This window comes from Sciurus carolinensis, chromosome 9 (genome assembly GCF_902686445.1).
Source record: "Sciurus carolinensis chromosome 9, mSciCar1.2, whole genome shotgun sequence".
Taxonomy (NCBI): domain Eukaryota; kingdom Metazoa; phylum Chordata; class Mammalia; order Rodentia; family Sciuridae; genus Sciurus; species Sciurus carolinensis.
Window position 1 is genome coordinate 21,753,503 of NC_062221.1, and position 18,604 is coordinate 21,772,106.

At 41.6% G+C, this 18,604-nt stretch overlaps 1 protein-coding gene across 2 annotated transcripts in view; it reads left to right on the plus strand.

Moving 5' to 3' along the window:
- The first annotated feature begins 6,356 nt into the window (after positions 1 to 6,356).
- The window catches only part of Ryk (receptor like tyrosine kinase), a 100,373-nt gene continuing 88,125 nt past the window's right edge, over positions 6,357 to 18,604 (plus strand). For both annotated transcript variants that reach the window (XM_047563742.1, XM_047563743.1), the window contains exon 1: positions 6,357 to 6,735. In XM_047563742.1, coding sequence (XP_047419698.1) covers positions 6,510 to 6,735 — 226 coding nt within the window. In that variant the 5' untranslated portion in view covers positions 6,357 to 6,509. The remainder of the gene's footprint in view (positions 6,736 to 18,604) is intronic.

The following is an 18,604-nucleotide window of genomic DNA, read 5'->3' on the forward strand; positions in this document are numbered from 1 at the left end:
GTGGTAAAGTGCCCCTGGGTTCAATCCCTGGTACCAAAAACAAAAACCTCAAACTTTTAGAATATCAGGAATGAAAATAAAAAAAATCCCAAAAGTTTCCAGGAAAGTGGGAAGGAAGAGAGAAAGAGAAGGATATATACTAAAGGATTAAGAATCAATGATATGTGACTTCTCAGAAGTTACACTAAAATTTAGAAGCCAGTGGAGCAGTGCCTTTGAGATCAAGGGAATATAATTTCTAACACAAAATTTTACACCTATTCAGTGTTATGAATGAAGTGTTCATAAAAGTGTTTTGTTTTGTTTTTTTTTGTGTTTTGTTTGGTACTGGGGATTGAACCCAGTGGCACTTACCACTGAGCTATATCCCTAGCCCTTTTCATTTTTTAGATTTTGAAATAGGGTTTGCTGTTTCCAAGGCTGACCTCAAACTTGCAATCCTCTTGCCTCAGCCTCCTAAATCACTGGGATACCAGGCTTATGCCATCATGCCAGCTTGTTTTTTTTGTTTGTTGGCTTTGTTTTGTTTTGTTTTAAAATAAGGCTTATAGAACTATTTGACTCTCTCAACTATATTTGTGTATACTTTTGGTAAAAATAAAAACTAACTTTTAAAATAAAACACATATGAAATAGAAATAGTTTATGGTTTTCTATAAGTAGAAAGACATAATTTTGCACAGGAAGGGCAGTATAAGAGTCGTGAAGTGTCTGAACTGCCCAGTAGAACTATAATCAAGCCATATATAGAACTTCCTTGTAGCTTAGTCAGAAAAGAGTGAAAAAGAAAAAAGTGAAATACATTTTAATAATATATTTTAACACAAAATATCTAAAATATTTTTACTTGACATGTAATCAATATAAAAATATTAATGAGATACTTTACATTCTTCAAGATCCAGTGTCTGTTTTACAGTGACAACATACGTCAGTTCCTGCTAGCCATATTTGAGTCCTTGGTAGTTGCATGTGTCCTGCATCTGCGGTACTAGCCAACTAGTATCTAGATGATCTCCACATGGGAGGCGTGTGAGGGAGCATGGAAACGCAAGCAGGCAGAGGGTTACATTTTGCTTAAAGTTTAATACATCTACTGAGAGTGGAATACTCAACAAATACAATAAGCAGTGCTTTGGATAAATGGCTCCCCAGGAGGAAAAAATAAAATGGTGTCATGTACTATACATAAACATAAATTCCAGATGAATTGAAGAACTAGTTGTTTTTTTTTTAAAGGGAAAGGTATGACTGCATTAGAAAAAATGCAAAAATTATTAATTGTGAGATCTTTCTAAGTGAGACACAAGCTAGAACCCATAAAGGAATGGAGGGTGAGAGTTATCAAAAGTAGAAATCCAAAATTTAAATTAAGCAAAATAATAAGCAAAGTTAAATGAGAAGGGATGCAGTAAAAGAAAATATCTACAAATCAATAAGAATACAAACCACCCAATCAAAAAACAGGCAAAAGATGTGGGCAGATACTTCAAAACGTAAACTGAATGACAATAAATGTACAAGATGCTTATGTTCACTGGTAATGAGGGCAATGGATAAACAATAGTAAAGTCTTTGGGAGGGCAATTCAGCAATTAGAACAACTCCCTTTGACTCATTTCATAGAATCTCTCCTAAATGAAATATCTACCTATGTCACAAAGATGTATGTGCAAGGACTACCAAAACTAGTAAAATCTCTCTCTCTCTCTCTCCTTTTGGTGGTACTGGAGATTGAACTAGGGTACTTTATCACTGAGCTACATCCCCAGACCTTTTTATTTTTCATTTTGAGACAAGATCTCATTGAGTTGCCCAGGCTGGCCTTGAACTTGTGATCCTCCTGCCTTACCTTCCAGAGTGTCTGGGACTACACTGTGCCTCACTAGTGTGAGTGCAATCTTTTTTGAAGTGTCCATTCCAACTAAAAAAGTGCCATGGAGCTGCCTTTGGATGCTCTGTTATATGAGAATTCTCAGGAGCTCAACTTGTTTCCATCAGTCCAAAAAGCAAATTGTGTACACCATGATTTTTTGTATGATTTCATTTCTTAAAACTGAATAAACCATACACACAGAGGTATGTGTGTAAATACGTATTATGTAAGCAACTGCTTAAAGAATGCTTATAAGAACTTACACAAAACTGGGGTTGGAAAGGGTGTGTGTGCAGAGGGTAATGTTCTATTTTACTCCCTGTATTTCCTTGCTGCTTGATTTTTTTTTACAGTGCAAATGGGTTAATATATTACCTGTGGAAAGAGAAGGCTTACAGAGATGGCAGCATTCCCAATGTTCTTTGCAAGAGGAAGGGACTGTTTTCAGAACTTAGAGCCACCCCTTCCCTATTCTCCCCCTTCTGAATGGGTGCAGTCCATTCTGAACTGGGGAATTGTCCCCAGTTCTGTGAGCTCTGGGCAGGCTGGGTGTCTATCCTTGTGGGCACCAAGGATACATGAGCTTGCACCAAAGTGCATGCATGCATAACCTGTCATTTCCATTGTTGGGATGACCTTGCCCCCATGCTGCCCCTGACCAGGCTGCACAGTGCTCCCTCCTGCCTGGTGGCATCTCAAGGCCATGGTGGCCTTATCTTAGGAGTAGTGAAGTAAAATGTTCCGATGATGGTACTTTCTGGAGAAGAAGAAGGTCAACCACTGTGACAAGCAAAACCAAGAGCGGGGGCAGCTTGTGGAGTGTGGTCATGACTGTGGCCTTCATTTCCCCCTGGCAAAGAACCCTCAGAAGGCTGAGGTCAGGTCTTCCCGGCATTTTCACACTAAGGCTTATTGGAAAATTTCAAAAGTTGCCTCCCACACCTTGGCAGGAGGGAGAGATTTCCTTTCTCCTCAGGGATGGATTAGTGGTGGTGTGAAAGCCTTTGTATGAGATTGGGTAACCTGCAGAAGCAGGAGAGAGAGACTGGGCATGGGGGTTCCATCTCATCTTGGGAAGTTTGCAATTCCCTCCCCTCCCCTTCCTTTCCTTCTTTCTTTTTCTACACTGGGGATTGAATCCAGGGACACTACCACTGAGCTACATCCCCAACCCTTTTTATTTTTAATTTTGAGTCAGGATCTCTCTAAATTGCTGAGGCTGGAGACTGGCCTAGAACTTGTGATCTTCCTGCCTTAGCCTCCAGAGGAACTAGGATTATGGGCATGCATCATCGTGCCCAGTAACAATTCTAATCTTATTCAGAAGTTAACGTTTGATTGTAGACGTGAAGAAGGTGAGAGATGAAGCCATGTGGACATTAGAGGGAAGAACATTCCAGGCACAAAGAACAGCAGTGCACAAGCCCTGAGTTATGACTGTGTCTGGCATGTTGAAAGAACAGCCAGGAAGCCACTGTGGCTGGAGCTAAGTGAGGAGAGAGCAAGAGAGAAGCTGGAAGGGAGGAAGGAGGAAGGTGGCAATTGCCTTGACACTGTAAGAATTTTGCCTTCTGTTCTAGATAAATTGGGGAACCACTGGCAGTCTGAAAACTGGCAAGTGACATGATCGTGCTGATGTTTAACAGGATGCTGTGGGGGAGACAGACTGAGGATTAGAGAGAAAGCAGGCAGGACAGGGACCAGGCACCTGCAACTGACCGAAGGAGAGATCGGGGCTGAGCTTTTCCTGAGTGGCCTGCATCAGAATCATCTGAAAGTCTTGTTAAAGCACAGATTGTCGTCCCCCCTACCCACTGTTGCTACCTCTGTTAATCTGGGGCGGGGTCCAGACATTTGCATTTCTAAAGTTTGTGGGTGATGTTGATACTGCTGGTCTGGGAACCACACTTTCAGAACCAAGCAAGGTAGCACATGCCTGTAATTTCAGCTACTGGGGTAGCTAGGAAGGGGGAGGCTGAGGCAGAAGGAGAGAAGTTCAGGGCTAGCTTGAGCAACTAAGAAGACCCTGTCTCAAACTAAAACAGAAAAAGGGACTAGGGATGTAGCTCAGTGGTGCAGTGACCCTGGGTTCAATCCCCAGTACCTAAAAAAACAAAACAAGACCCATTAACTTTTCCTTCGAAGAACCGATGCAGTATGTTACCATATGTCCTCAAGGAAACTCCTTGCTCACTCCTGTGTCCCCTGGGCTAGCATGATGCTGGGCATGAACATATTTTGAGCTCAGACTCACCAGGATTGGTGGTTAGTGAATGAAGTTCTTGAGGATCCCTGGTTTGATGTCTTTGGAGGTAATTGGTGATGAAACTTTCACAGGAAGTCGTCATTAGAGGGAAGGGATTCATTACAATAATAACAGGTGTGACAGCCACCCAGTGTCTGCCCAGGTGTTTTATTTATAGCTTCTCCAAGTAGATCCTGAAAAAGTCCTGCAAGTCAGGCATTAGCACCCATGTTTTATGAATAAGAAAAACAAGGCTTGGAGACTAATTTCTCAAGAACACATGATTAATAAGTAACAGAAGCTAGTCAGACCTGACAGTTCTGTACTGTTAATATCACAAACTGCATCAAGAAGTCACTGGCCAAAAGAAATCTAGAAGTATCAAAGAACTTCTAGAAGAAAGAAGCTTCCTTACCTGGGAGCTGGTAGCCTTTTTCAAGATGCAGAAAACATGCTATCCTTTTGAAAAATGCCTCCCGACTGATTGGAAAGCCCTGTTCACACATATGCCCACTCCCAAGTCCTTCCTGGCAGAGACCCTAATAGACAACAGTGTTCAGCCCAACAGAAGTGTTCTTGCTGTGTTTTGTGATTTTTTTTTTTTTTTTTAATCATTCTCAGTTACTTTTCTCTCTCTCCTTTGTTCCTTCTTTCCTTCCTTCCTATTGAACCCAGAGGTGTTTTACCACAGGGAGCTACACCCACAGCCCTTTTTGAGATAGGGTCCCCCGAAGTTGCTGGAGCTGGCCTTGAAGTTCAAATCCTCCTACTTTAGCCTCTAGAGTCCTTGCCCTCTTCCTAACCTTCTTCTGTAGGATAATGGGCATTGTAGTCTGTTCTGGGGAGCTGAAGTTTTCACAAATCGAGGCAAGTTTGTCTCTAAATGGAATCCACCCCTCTCACTGGAATTGGGGCAAGTAAAATTTCAGGACTTCCCTTTTCAACATCTTCCTTTCCCCTGCACTTCCCAGAGGATAAAAATAACTATCTTGGAAGGCCTCATTGTGATGGAGCAACTGCGCACTGAAACTGAGCCCCGAGAAAGAGCAGCTGCTCCACCAAGGAAAGGCTTGGGGTCAGCGCGCGCTGACCTACCATCAGGGACGTCAGGGACGAGGTGACCTTGTGCAGGGCAGAGCAGGGACACTTGGGAGACTCTCTGAGCGAGGGCTCCTGAAGCGAGTTCAACTGTCCCAGTGGGCCACTCACAAAAATGTCTCCCCGGGCGCTCAGAGGTGTATCCGCGGTGTCCCCACTCCCATCCCCTGTACTGGGGACTGAACCCAGGGCCCGCAGTCTACTACTGAGCCACACCCCCAGACCCTTTCATTTTCTTTTGAAAAGGCTAGGTCTCGCTAAATTGCCCAGACAGGCTTGGGACTAGAAATCCTCCTGCCTATTTGAATAGATAGGATTATAGGCGGGCATATTCGTGATTCTTAACCTTTGTTGGGGTGTGTGTGGGGAAATTCCCTAGAACAAATAATGAAATGCACATACCACTTCTCTGTTGCTCAACCAAGACATACACACGCACACACACGCACGATGTGCACAGACACAAGCACACACAAACACACACTTTTGCACAGTATTTAATGTTACTGGGGGGTTGTAGAAGGCCGGCATGCACTACAGGTTAACTCCAGGTGAAGGTTGATTACAGTAACATAGAACAAGTGTAAGAAAAATTTGTAACCCCCTAAAAATAAGTTTAATAACCCCCTAAAAATAAAGTTTGCTAAGGTTTTTTGGAAAGTAAAAAGGGGTATATAGTATAAATTCATGACGACAGACACGGAATGTCGAGGTTGACCTCCGACGGTGGGATTAAGGGTTATTTCTAGTTATTTCCATTTCTCACTAAATAGAAACGCATGTTTCTCTTTCGCAACCAGAGCAGCGCACGCAGGCATTTCCGTGGTCCCGGGGCGCCCCCTCGACCGCAGGCGTGGTCTGTCTGCCCGCACTCTCGACGAGGAAGGAGGCTTTCGGGCAGTAGACCAGCAAGCCAGAAGCGGTGGCAACGTAGGGCAGGAACCGCCTCTTCAAGGCAGCGCGTCCAGAGAGCCCTTCGCTCACCCCCGGCACTTAAAACCCCTACGCCCACCGCCCGGCCGCGTCCCGCACTGAGCGGGCCGCGCGTGCGTACGCGCTCCCGGGGCGGCGGCGGCGCGCACGGACGCGCCTCCGCGGGTAGCCCCCCGCAGTGGACGATGCCGCGCGGCGGCGCGCTCCGGCAGTCTGAAGCGGTGGCTGGCTGCCACGGGCCGGCGGCGCGATGAGCTGGGCGGCCGCCCCCGGCTCGGGGCTGTGAGGGGCTCGGAGCCGGGGGTGGGCGGCGGCGCGGCGGGCAGCCGAGGCTTTTTCTCGGCGGCGGCGGCGGCCATGCGCGGGGCGGCGCGGCCGGGGCGGCTGGGCCGGGGCCGCCTCCCGGGGGCCCGCGGCCTGAGGGCCCCGCCGCCGCCGCTGCTCCTGCTCGCGCTGCTGCCGCTGCTGCCCGCGCCCGACGCCGCCGCCGCCCCGGCCCCGCGGCCCCCAGCACTGCCGTCCGCGGCCGCGGGGCCCAGCGTGAGCCTGTACCTGAGCGAGGATGAGGTGCGCCGGCTGATTGGTGAGTGGGGCCGCCCGGGCCGGGGTGGGCACGTCGGGCCGGCCGCGCGGCTTCCGGTCCCCTCCCCGCGCCGCTCTGGCCAGCCCCTAGCAGGGCCGGGGTCGCCTCCGGGCCCGGGTCTCGGCCTGCGGTGCTGACCCGGAGGTGTGGTCCCTGCCGGGCCTCCGCCCGGGGCAACCTCCCGGCCTCCCCGCTCCGCCCTTGCTGCTCGGCCACCCTGGGGACCCCTCGGCTGCGGCAGACGACCGGGATCCAGCCCGTTCCATCCTCCTGCAGCCCTTCATCACCCTCTGCTCTCAGGAGTCCCGCGTCGGAACATCTTTTATCCCCGGCCGCAGGAAGTTGTGTGTCACTTGAGGGCCCTGGAGTTTGGATACTTCCAAGTTCACTTTTCAGACTAAACTGGCAAGCCATTGGCTCTGGTTTTGATACCCCAGTAGGCCACGCAGTGTGCTCATACTTTCTGCTAACATACTTAAAAAAAAAAAAAGAAAGAAAGAAAGGGAGGGGAAGGTGGCACAAAATATGTTAGACTCCAAAGCTGAAACCGATAAGAATATTTTTAAATGGTAGATGAATCGCCAGGGCGCAGATCTTTTAGCTTCTGCAGTACACTTTTGGTGTTGGGTTCATCAGAGTTTGAACTAATCTGCATTTCCAGGCCACCCGCCTGCTTTGAGTACCTTGAAGGGAAAGGAGAACTTGACTTTGGGTAGATTGGTGGTGTTATTTATCTACTTAGGTTTGTCGTTTGGGGAATTGCTTTGGGGGGAAAAATGGTGCTATTCTCCAGTTGGGACTTTGTGGATTTTCTGGAAATACCCCTTGGAGGACGGTTTGGCTCCCAAAGGGGAGTCTGATAGTTGCAGATACCTAGACATTAGCTTCCTTTTGTGTGTTGTGGCAATCCCTTCATTTCGTCTCTGGGTGTGGTGCTTCCGAGTGTTTGAGGGGAAAGTTTTAAGTACCCATTATCCATCAGTTTTATTTTAGTTTTTTTTTTTTTTTTTTTTTTTTAGTTAAACACCAATATCTTTATTTATTTTAATGTGGCGCTGACGATCGAACCTAGTACCTCACACGTGCAAGCCAAGCGCTTTACCACTGAGCTACAGCCCCAGCTAGTTTTTTTTTTTTTTTTTTTTAAGGTTAGAGTACTTTCTTGAAGTCTATTGAGAACAACTCAGTGTTGAAGTTGCTTTTAGCAGACATTTAGACATTGTTATATGTATGCATTTGTAGTCTTTAACCAAAGAATAATTTTGGTTTTGTAATGTGCCCTTCTTTTTTTTTTTATTTTTTTTTTTTGTATTTGTATATGGACAGAATACCTCTGTTTTGTTTTTATTTTTATGTGGTGCTAACGGTTGAACCCAGTGCTTCACAGATGCTAGGCTAGCAGTTCTGCCACTGAGCACATTAGGCCCCAGCCCTAATGTGCTGTTCTTAATCCTCATTTTAGTTCAGCTGATCTAGCTGAGTTTAGTCTAGCTGAACTAAAAACTGCAAATTGGCTTAGTCCTGGAACATGAGACTAAGACTGACGAAAAATAATGAATGCTCGGAAGTCAACTCATATTAATTAAAAATATTAATGTTATGCATGCTCTCATAAAGGTTTTTTTAAAAAAATAACATATGTAATTTGTGGCTTTCTTTACATGGGTTTCATTTCCCTTCCCAACCCAAGGGACAGAAGACAACTAGAGGCTGACATTGATTGAGTGCTTGTATATATCTGCCCCTACATACTTCATTTTATTGTAATCTTGTCTCAGTGAGGTAGGTGTCCTTCCCATTTTTGAGATAGAAATTTAAGTAGCTTGTTCAAGGTCACATAAAATTTTTTTGGTGAAAAACTTGACTTAGATGCAGATCAAGTTTTATTGAACGAAGTGAAGATATACATATATAGAAGTTTGTGGAATGGTGGAAAATAAATCATTGCTCATTAATACTTGAAATGTATTTGTAAACCAGAAACTAATTTTGTATTTGTAGCAGAGGAAGCTCCTGACCGATGAATATCCAGTAGCAGTATTTTTCTCTAATGCAAATTGAGTTGATCTGTTCCAGTGTTTCTAGACTCTTCATCTTGTCAGATCCAGGTCTTTTCTTTCTGTCCCCATTTCCCTCATACGGTCTCCCTTTAAAGAATTTCTTGGCTCCTGGATGGGAAGAGCAAGTGATGAGATGTATATCTGGTCTTGTGAGTTCTCAGAATGCATTTTTCCATGGAAGCTGTTATGGTTCTTCAGACTACTTGAAATAGTACTTTAGTGCCATATTTTTGAATTATTATGGGTTAAATGTCTTCTAAATGCTGGTATGCAAATTACCCATAATTTTATAGTATTTCTAAGGCAGTGAGTTTAGAATTCCAAATAAGAAACTAACAAATCAAGTTGATAGTGACAGCTATCAATTTGTAATTGAACTAATTGTGCTTGGTATGAGAATAAGTTGTTTTAATCCAATTAGTACATATACAAAGATTTTTAAAAAATTGAATAGCACTAAGGGCTTAAAACAAAAAATAATAATTTCTTGTCTTTGCCTTTTTTCCTCCAGGCCCTACTTTCCAGTGGTTGCTGCCATTTCAGCTAGTTCTTCTGTTTATTTTTCCTTTGCTTTTTACTTTCATATTCCTAAATTAATGTAGAATAAGTATTTGACTTCCTAGTATCTTAACTGAACTCTTATACCCTTTTTACCCCTAAACTCTTCTGTGTAATTTTTTGTAAAACTAGCAGTTAGTATATATGATTGTATACATATATGCTGCTTACTTCTGAGTTAAATAGGGATTTATCATTCAGTTTTTTTTTAATTTTTTATTTTTAACATGTTTTACCAGGAGCAAGTTGTGTTTTACACTTTCTGGCTATTGTTGTGTTTCTATGCATGTATTCCCTTAAGTACTCCAAGAAATATGCTAAATGCCTTTTGATCTCACTCTGCCCTCCCAATAGGTAGCACATCTAGCCATCTGTTAGTTCCAGTAGGTTTCCTCTTATAGACTTATTGGTCTGGAGCCTTCCATCGTCTTACCTCAGTCTGGACAGAGAACTTCTGTTTGAACCTCCCGTCTTCCTTTTTCTTGGTTTGCTTCTTTTTGCTAATATGTATTCTTGGTAATGTCCTAAGAACGGATGCATGGTAGATAAATTATTTGAGACCTTGAATATCTGAAGTGTTCATTTTATCCTCACACTTTGTAAATGGTTTGACTGAATTTTAAATATTAGATTGAAAATAAATTGTCCTCCAGTTTTATTGACATTTTCATACTGTTTTCTGTTTTAACTGTTTCAGATTAAAAGTCCAAAGCCTGTCCTCCCCCCCCCCCCCCCCCCCCCCCCCCCCGTTGTTTTTTTGAAGCTCATGGTCTTTGCCTCTGGTATTGTAAAGTTTTGAAGTTTGTGTGTGGTTTGCATGTCTAGACTCATATGCTTCAGTTTTCAGAAATACCTGTTCTTTCTTTTGTAATATTCTACCCTTTTTATCTGTTTTTCTCTCAGAGACTTCTCTTAGTTTGGTTATTGAATTCCCTAAAATCAAGCTTCATTTTGCCTATTATTTATTTCTTTGTAATGAAAGGAGTGAACAGGGGAGAATTTCTCAATTTTAACTTCAAAGTTTTCATTTTTTAAAATGTTAATGATCATATTTTCAAGTTTTAGGCTCTTTGTTCTTTATTTCATTTTGTTGCATCTTATTTTATGAGTGTATCATCTTTATCTCTGAGGTGTGTGTGTATATTGTTTTTCCTTTTTTGTCTTTATGTTTAATATACTTTTAGCATTTCTTTGCTTACTCCACAGTGCCTGATCATTTCAGGGCATTTTTTTTTATTTGTATAGATCTCAAATATCTTGTTATCCTTGACTGTGTATAATTAAGAATAAGACGTTGAGAAGTTGATTGGGGAAGAGAGCACACCTGTGTTGGTGGGCTTCCTTCGGAAGGTAGATAAACTTTTCATTGGGAGTCTGTCTCAGTGTCAGTATCCTTAGTTTTCTTTGGCACTGGTCAATTTCTGCAGAGAAGAAACCACCAGTCCTGTATCTGCTGTGCTTGGTGATACACTGCCTGCCAGGGTTAGAGTTACTCTGTTAGATGTCACCCTTCAGACTGTAGACTTTGACTTCTGGTTATAGTTTTCCTGTCTCTGTGATTTAGCTTTCTCAGAAAACACTCCAGGTGTCCTGCTGAACCTGGGCATCCAACTGTTTTTGAGTCCTTGCTGGTGGCTCCTTTCTTGTCAGATCTGAGCTTCAGGTCAGTTTTTGGTACTTACTCCCTTGGTGTCTCCAGGGCTAAGCCTCTCAGGGCCAGGAGCAGTGACCACTCCTCTCTCAAACTACTTCCCATCTTGCAGCGTTTGTTGAAATGTATGCTCAAGTCTTTCTCTTCTATTTATCCTTGTGGTTTAATGTCTTTGTGATTCCTTTACTGTGGTAAGTGGTCCTTATTTAGCAGAATCAGACTAGGTTGAGCCCTGGGACACATAGGCCTGTCTTCTAGGAACTGCCAGGAAGTATGTGGTGCTGTGTGGGAGTGGTTCCCTGTCTCCTTCTGGAAATTTTCCCCCTAAGAGAATGGCTTCCTTAACTCCACCCTATCCTGTCCATCACAGAAGAAGTTCCTCCTAGTCCTTGCCCCCTTTATCTGTTTGTTATAAATAAAGGAGAGTTGGGCAACTCCATGTTGTTGTAAGAGGCCAGAGTTGGTATGGCCAGACCTGTCACGCCCCCTCTCATATGAAAAGAGTATTGGCTTGTGTGTGTTTATTGAGTAGATAAGTTTTTTGGGTAACAGAAAAACCGCCAACATCCTCCTCCGGCAGTTAACCCTTTTTTCCTCCACGCAGGTGGTGGCAGAGAGGACTCCCACACTTTACCATCATTTCAGAAGAGTTTTGGAAGGAAACAGGGATAAAGTCTGTGGTAATTCTGCAGTGTGTAAAATGGCAGTTAAGCTTGGACTTTATTGAAGAGAATGTGCAGCAGTTTTTTTGTAAGCACAGTATTAAAAGTAACAGTAATGGCTGGGCAGGGTGGCGCATGCCTGTAATTCCAGCAATTTGGGAGGCTGAGGCATGAGACTGAGGCAGGAGGATTGCGGTCAATCTCCAGTACCCCCCCAAAAGTAATGTGGTGTTTGCAGTAATAGTTGACAGTGCCGTTGATATGTGGTAATGTTTTGCCTATGTCAGACATTAAACTAATCCTTGTGTTAGGTATGTACTGTTATTTCCATTTTCTAGGTGAGTGTCTTATTTTTTTGGATTACTGTAACAAAATATCATAGATTAAGAGGCATTTAAATAATAGAATTTTTTTTTCCCTCATAGTGTTGGAGACTGGGAAGTCTAAGATCAAAGCCCTGGTGGATTTCGTTTCTTTTGAGGGCCTGTCTTCTGGTTCATAGACAGACCTTTTGCTGTGTTCCCAACATAGTGAAAGGGTCAAATGAGCCCCATGGGGCCTTTTTATAAGGGCACTAATCCCATTCATGAGAATTCTGTCCTTTGGATCTAAACACCTGCTCATACTCTCACTTTGGGGGTAGGATTTCAACATATGAATTTTGGGGACATACAAAGATTCAGATCATAACAGTGAGGAAACAGACTTGGAATGAGTCTGTAGCTAGTTCAGTTCAGTTCTTTGGTAGTAGGCTATGCAGTCCTGATGGAATTTCACCTGTTCTGAAGACTTCCAGAACTTCAGGAACTTTTAATCTCTCAGTGGCTTTCCTGTGTCCCCAGGCCCTGCTTCATTGCTGTTATTTACTGTTCTTAACAGACTGCAAAGTAGGCTTCCACTTCCCCATTTGATGATGAGGACTTTGCTTCAGGGATCTTTGGGCAGTTGGTAGAGATCCAGACTTTGATTCAGTCTTGTCTGAGACTGAAATCTATACTGCCTCCTTGTCAGCTCTGTAGGAACTGCAGTTAACCCAATACTCAAGGAGTCAGATCTGAAAGCTGCCACATGTGCTTGTTTGTGGTCTTGATGATTATCTGTGTCCTACCATGTTCTCTAGCTAATTGACAATTTTGATCCCAAGCTCCATCGTGGCTGGGGCAATGCCAGAGGTTTGGGAATAAAATGCTGAAGGGTAGGGAGTGTGGCCTAAATTGGTCATGGCAACAGTGGTGGTGGTTAAAGGGGATTTGTGGTTGATAGGGGTCAGGGAGACTTCTGAGAATAGACTCCTCAACAGTTAGAAATTCACTTGAGTGACTTGCATCTTCTTTTAAAAATAAGTACCTTCTAGAAGAGTGAAGTTTGTTCACATCTTATTTAAAATCAGTTCATAGATCATTGTTCCCTGGAACAGTACAGAAAAAATATTTGAAACCAAACCAGGTATCATTTTGTGGTAGAAAATTGTAATAAAAATTATTAGTTTCCTTTCTGAGAATTTTGTAGGGGATACATATCTACAGCTTTGTACTGAGTTAAGAATTATATTGCTGATTGACAGAAATTATAAGTATTTTGTAGGAGTGATAACTTTTGAGAGGCAAGAGAGGTTTAGTGAGTTTAGGGAAGGTGTTGCAGAAAAGGAAACATTGATCCTCATCTTGAAGAAGATGGAAAGGCAGAAGCAGGGAGTGCTTCATGCCAGGCAGAGAAAATGGTATGAACAAGGACAAAGAAGTAGGGAATCAGACTTGTGAAATCAAGGAGTGGAAACTCTGATGTGACTGAGATAAAGAAAGGGAGGTGTTAATCCACTTCCACCAACATGCCCCCACCTTATCCCAGAATCTGGCCTCTGTGGCAGGTTATACCAGTCCACCAGCAGAGAGGACACCCTCCTCACTCACCCCCATCAAATGCTTAGCCAAATATCTGAGGAAACAGAGGTGCTAGGAGGAGGGGAACAAACGGCTGGCAAAGCCAGGGAGTGGCAGAGTATAAAGCCACATATAAAACCTAAAGGTAGGTTGAGGTTGAATTAGGAATTTGAACTTTTATCTTATTGGGAATGAGAAGCTGTTGAATTTAGAAAAGGAGAGTGCATTGGCAGTATTGAGTTATAGAAAAAATAACTTTGGTTCAAGTGAGACTGTGACTTGGAGACTGAAAAGCTAAATGGGGAAATGGAATAGTCAGCCTTGAGATGGTAAGTGGGTTCAATTGGGGCAGTGGAATCTAAAGACAGGGCTAGGGACAAGGGAAGAGTCACAGAGGAATTTAGGTTTCAGATTTGGGCATCATCTGAGCCAAAGTACCTTTCCTTTTGGGAGAAGTGGCTTAAAGAAAGAAAAATAAGTGAGCCGTTTGTTCCCCTCCTCCTAGCACCTCTGTTTCCTCAGATATTTGGCTGAGCATTTGATGGGGGTGAGTGAGGAGGGTGTCCTCTCTGCTGGTGGACTGGTATAACCTGCCACAGAGGCCAGATTCTGGGATAAGGTGGGGGCATGTTGGTGGAAGTGGATTAACACCCAACAGCAAACCCTTAACCCTGGGAGTTTTGGGTAGGACTGGTGGTATTGTCACAGCATTAATTTGAGTCCATGTGTTCTTCATTGGGAGAGCAAGGCTGAGACGTTGTGCAATTGTGGGTTTGAGGTTTTCGATTTTTTTTTCTTTTTTTTGGCTACACATGTGGGGGAGAATTCTATCCAGTTATGAATTATGGCTAAACCTGTCCCTCGTGAGTCACATCCTGAGTTGACAAATGAGTCAGTTCTGAAGGTGCTGCCTAAAATGCTGTCTGGGTTTTAAGGATCACTGTTGGAACAAATGAAATGTGTGTATTTATTCAGGCACTCCAAATTGAGATGTTTCATGACATTACTTTTAGGGATTTGATGTAGTTATGCCAGTGTTCTGAAAAATGTTTCCAAAGGTATATCCTAAAACAAAATAAAAAGTACAAAATTAAAAAAAAAGTTGTACATTAAACAGAAGTAGCTACTCTGAAGTTATATTGAAAATATACTTTTTTGTGTCATTCATGTTAATGTAAGTCAAGTGTAATATTTTCAAATCAAAATGTCACTAAACTGTGTGGGATCACTAAAATGTTATGTTCCAAAACAAATGTGTGTGTATTGCTGAATTACATAATAAATGCTTACTGAATTGTTAATTTGCTGTTCCCTCCAGTGACCCTGCTGAGTGAATTCATAGGTACCATTCTCATTCTTATATAAATGTATGCAGTAATGGAAAGCACACAGGTCTCACCTGGTGTGGTAGCACAAGCCTGTATACCAGACTCAGGAGCCTGAGGTAAGAGGATCACAAGTTCAAGGCCAACTTGGGCAGTTTAGAGAGACTCCGTCTCAAAATATAAAATAAAAAGGACTGGGGATGTAGTTCAGTGGTAAAACACCCCAGGTTCAATACCCAATACAAAACAAAAACAAAAACAACCAAAGAACAACAGCAAAACAAAAACCCACACACAGACCTCTACTTAGGAATTATCTATAATTTAGATAGGAGTGACCACATCTTGCTGTGTGCCAGGTACTTCTCATGTGCTCTTTTTTTATCAGCTGTGGGAAGTAGATTCTGTTTGTTTTGCCAATAAAACTGAAGCTCTGGGAAGTTAGAGCAAATGCTGGAGGTTTGAGATGCATGGGGTTATGTGACTCCAGAGTGTTTGCTTTCTTCTCGTGCTGCCTTTGAAGATTAATATTAGCCTTTATCAAACCAAATTCATGAGGAGTTTAAACAGGATACAAATTGAGAGATGTATCTTGAGCAATTTGTGTAGTTGATCTGAGGTGGAACTTAATTAAATTAACCTTTTGAATGCCATTCTTAATTTATTATAAGATGTACAGTTTTTATACATTTGAATATCTCTGAAATTGGAATTGTCTTATAATCAATGAACCATCAGTTAATTGTCAGCTTTTTTTAAGTGGCATACAAATGATATACTTTAGAATAAATGAAATATATGGTATTAACAAAGATAATATTGTATCAGGAACTTAGACACAATTTGACGCTTTTTATGTGTGTTTATATATGCCTGTCACAACTTTCTTTCAGTTGTAAAATTCACTGGAGGTATTTATCATTTGTTAATGGTAAATGACTGTGTAGTAAAGTAATGTTCTTGCAGGGATGTCATTTGCTGGATGGGGTAGTATCATTATTTTAACACCCTCTTTTATGAAAGCCTTGGGCCCTTTCTCATAGAGGCATGCATAGCCACATTTGCTAAGTTATGCACACTGGGCCAGGACTTCTTAGACTCTTGGGTCCTTGTAGGAGAGACCCACAAAAGCTGGGATCTGTCACATTTTGTATTCTGACTTCGTACATGAATTTTTAGAAACTTGAGTCCATTAAGATTCACTCTATTGAATGTTATATGGGTTTTGATGTTTTGTATCCACCGTGTTACCTTATAGAGTGGTTTAACTCCCTAAAAAATCCTGTATTTATAAATACCCCTTTATATTTCAACCAAGTGTGCTTTTAAGATGTATTTATTAAGGAAAATTTCAAACATTTCAAAAGTGGAATAGTATAATGAATCTGTAGGGTCCATCATTCAGCTTCAGCAATGGTCAAGGCCAGTTTTATTTCATCTACTATACTGCTCCCCTCACTTTGCCTTCACTTTCTTCATTCCTTGCTTAGATTTTTTCAAATAAATCTAGACATTTAATTTCATTAACATTTTTTTCAGTGTAGTATGTTTTAAGAATAGGGACTTTTAAATAATTTATAATAACCATTATACCTAAGGAATAGAACAATCTTTATAAAATATTTAAATGTGTTCACATTTTCCTGATCAGTGTATATTTACAGACTTGTCACCTGAATCCTCTCTTATCTCTGCCCCTCCTTGTATGCTGCCTACTGCTTAGTTCCCTTGGTTCCAAACTTCCTTATCATATTGTCTGCATTAGATACTTACTCTGCCTCACATACTTCTCCCAAATCTTAACAGGGCTAGAACCTTCTAGATCTCAACTTCAAATGTCATTTCCTCTGAGAGCTTTGTTTTCCTAGGGTTGACCTCAGTGCCACTCTGTTTTATGAGTTGACTTTATTAAGTACCTGATACTTTGTTGTTTGTGTCTCCCTAATAGGAAACTAAGTTCTGTTTGAGTAGAGGCCCTTTGTTATTCCATTCTATATCTCTAGCACCTAAAACAGCACCTGGCCATGTGGTAGGTGTTCCATAAAAGTTGAATGAATTGATAAATGAAAGAATGATACTTTTATTTTTTTTCAACTCCCTACCCTGTGCTTTGCTGGACTTATTATTCTCTTGATCATTCCATTGCTTTCTAAGTTATCCCAAAGGAAAATTGGACTGAACTTATATTTATTAATAGAAGTTTAAATAGTTTTTGATAGCTTATTTTCTTTGAAGTTGCCTAATTTTCCTGTGTTCCACTCACCTTTGTGCATCCATGTTAGCTTCCATAGCTCCATCCCTTGTAGCTAGACCTGTATGACTGCATCCATCACATTCTCTCTCCCTAACTGTACTGAGGTCATCTCATGGCTTGACACATAACAATCTCAGTAGATTGTTGGTTCACACTATGGCTGAAGAATGCAAAGTACTCAAAAAATGATTCTGGCAAAAGCATTTTCTAATAATTATGTGGAATTTTAACGTGCTGAGTGCTGGATATTTTTGTATTCTGATAAATATTCTTGGTTTTTGTTCTGGGATACAGTTAAGTCACTTGGAAACAGTTTGGTTCTTTCAGGTCTTGCTTTTAAGACCTGTCAGATGGAACAGGAACATTGCTCAGTGTAGGGCTAGTTATTTCTCACTGCTGAGTCAGGACTCTTCTGTGTACTTGCACTGATGAACTGTGAAGCATGAGGTCTTCCCTTCTGTCTGATGGGAATGGTTCAGAATTCTGTGAGTGCTATAGGCACAGTGACCTTTATTGAGTAGTTTCTCATGCGCCTGCTGTGATCAATACTTAGCTGAATACTGGAGAGCAGCTTTCTGCAGATTGTAAATTTCTCTTCAGATCTTTTTTCTAGTTATTTGTGCTGATACTCTAGCTTTTCTTATCTTTCTTGACTTTCACCTTTGCCTTAACTCTTCTCTGCACCTCAGTTATAGAACTCATCTAGTTGTAGTCTTTTTTCTAGCAACTGTTTGTTGTCTGTTGTTTAATGTTTTAAAGTATTTATAAATTTTGTCTGTTTTTTTGGTTATTTCACATGATAGGATAAAACTGGCCCCTGCTATTTTATCTTGTGCAGAAGTGGAAATGACCAGGAATTTTATTATTATTTATAATTATTATTATTATTATTATTATTTTATTTTTATTTTTACTTTTTGTGGTGCTGGGGATTGAACCCAGGGCCTTGTGCATGTGAGGCAAGCACTCTACTAACTGAGCTACATCTCCAGTCCCTGTATTTTTATTCTTTACATCTTCCCTAAAGTTGTTTAACTCCTTAAATTATTTATTGAAGGAGAGAACTCAATTCAATCTAAAGAAACAGTGTTTAGGTTTGTATATGTCTGTACATGTGCATATACACATTCATTGGGCTATAATAGATAATATGATGTGGGAGAGTTTTGGATTTAGAAATCTGCATGTTTGAGTTTTCATTCCATCTCCTTCCCTTGTTTGTGGGTAGACACATAACAAATAGTTTCTAAGTGTTCATTTCTTCATGTATTTCAGTGTATAACAGGGTTGCTATTAGCATAGATAGTAAGTATATATGGAAATGCTACATAATCCTCAAAATTATTTTAGTCATTGGTGGAAATTTGCATATTTTTGGATTAAAAATCCAAATTACAGGCTATTATGTCATTTAGATATCATTTATTTGATTGATTGCCTTTAGTAACAACATTTATTCACTTACAATTATTTATTGTA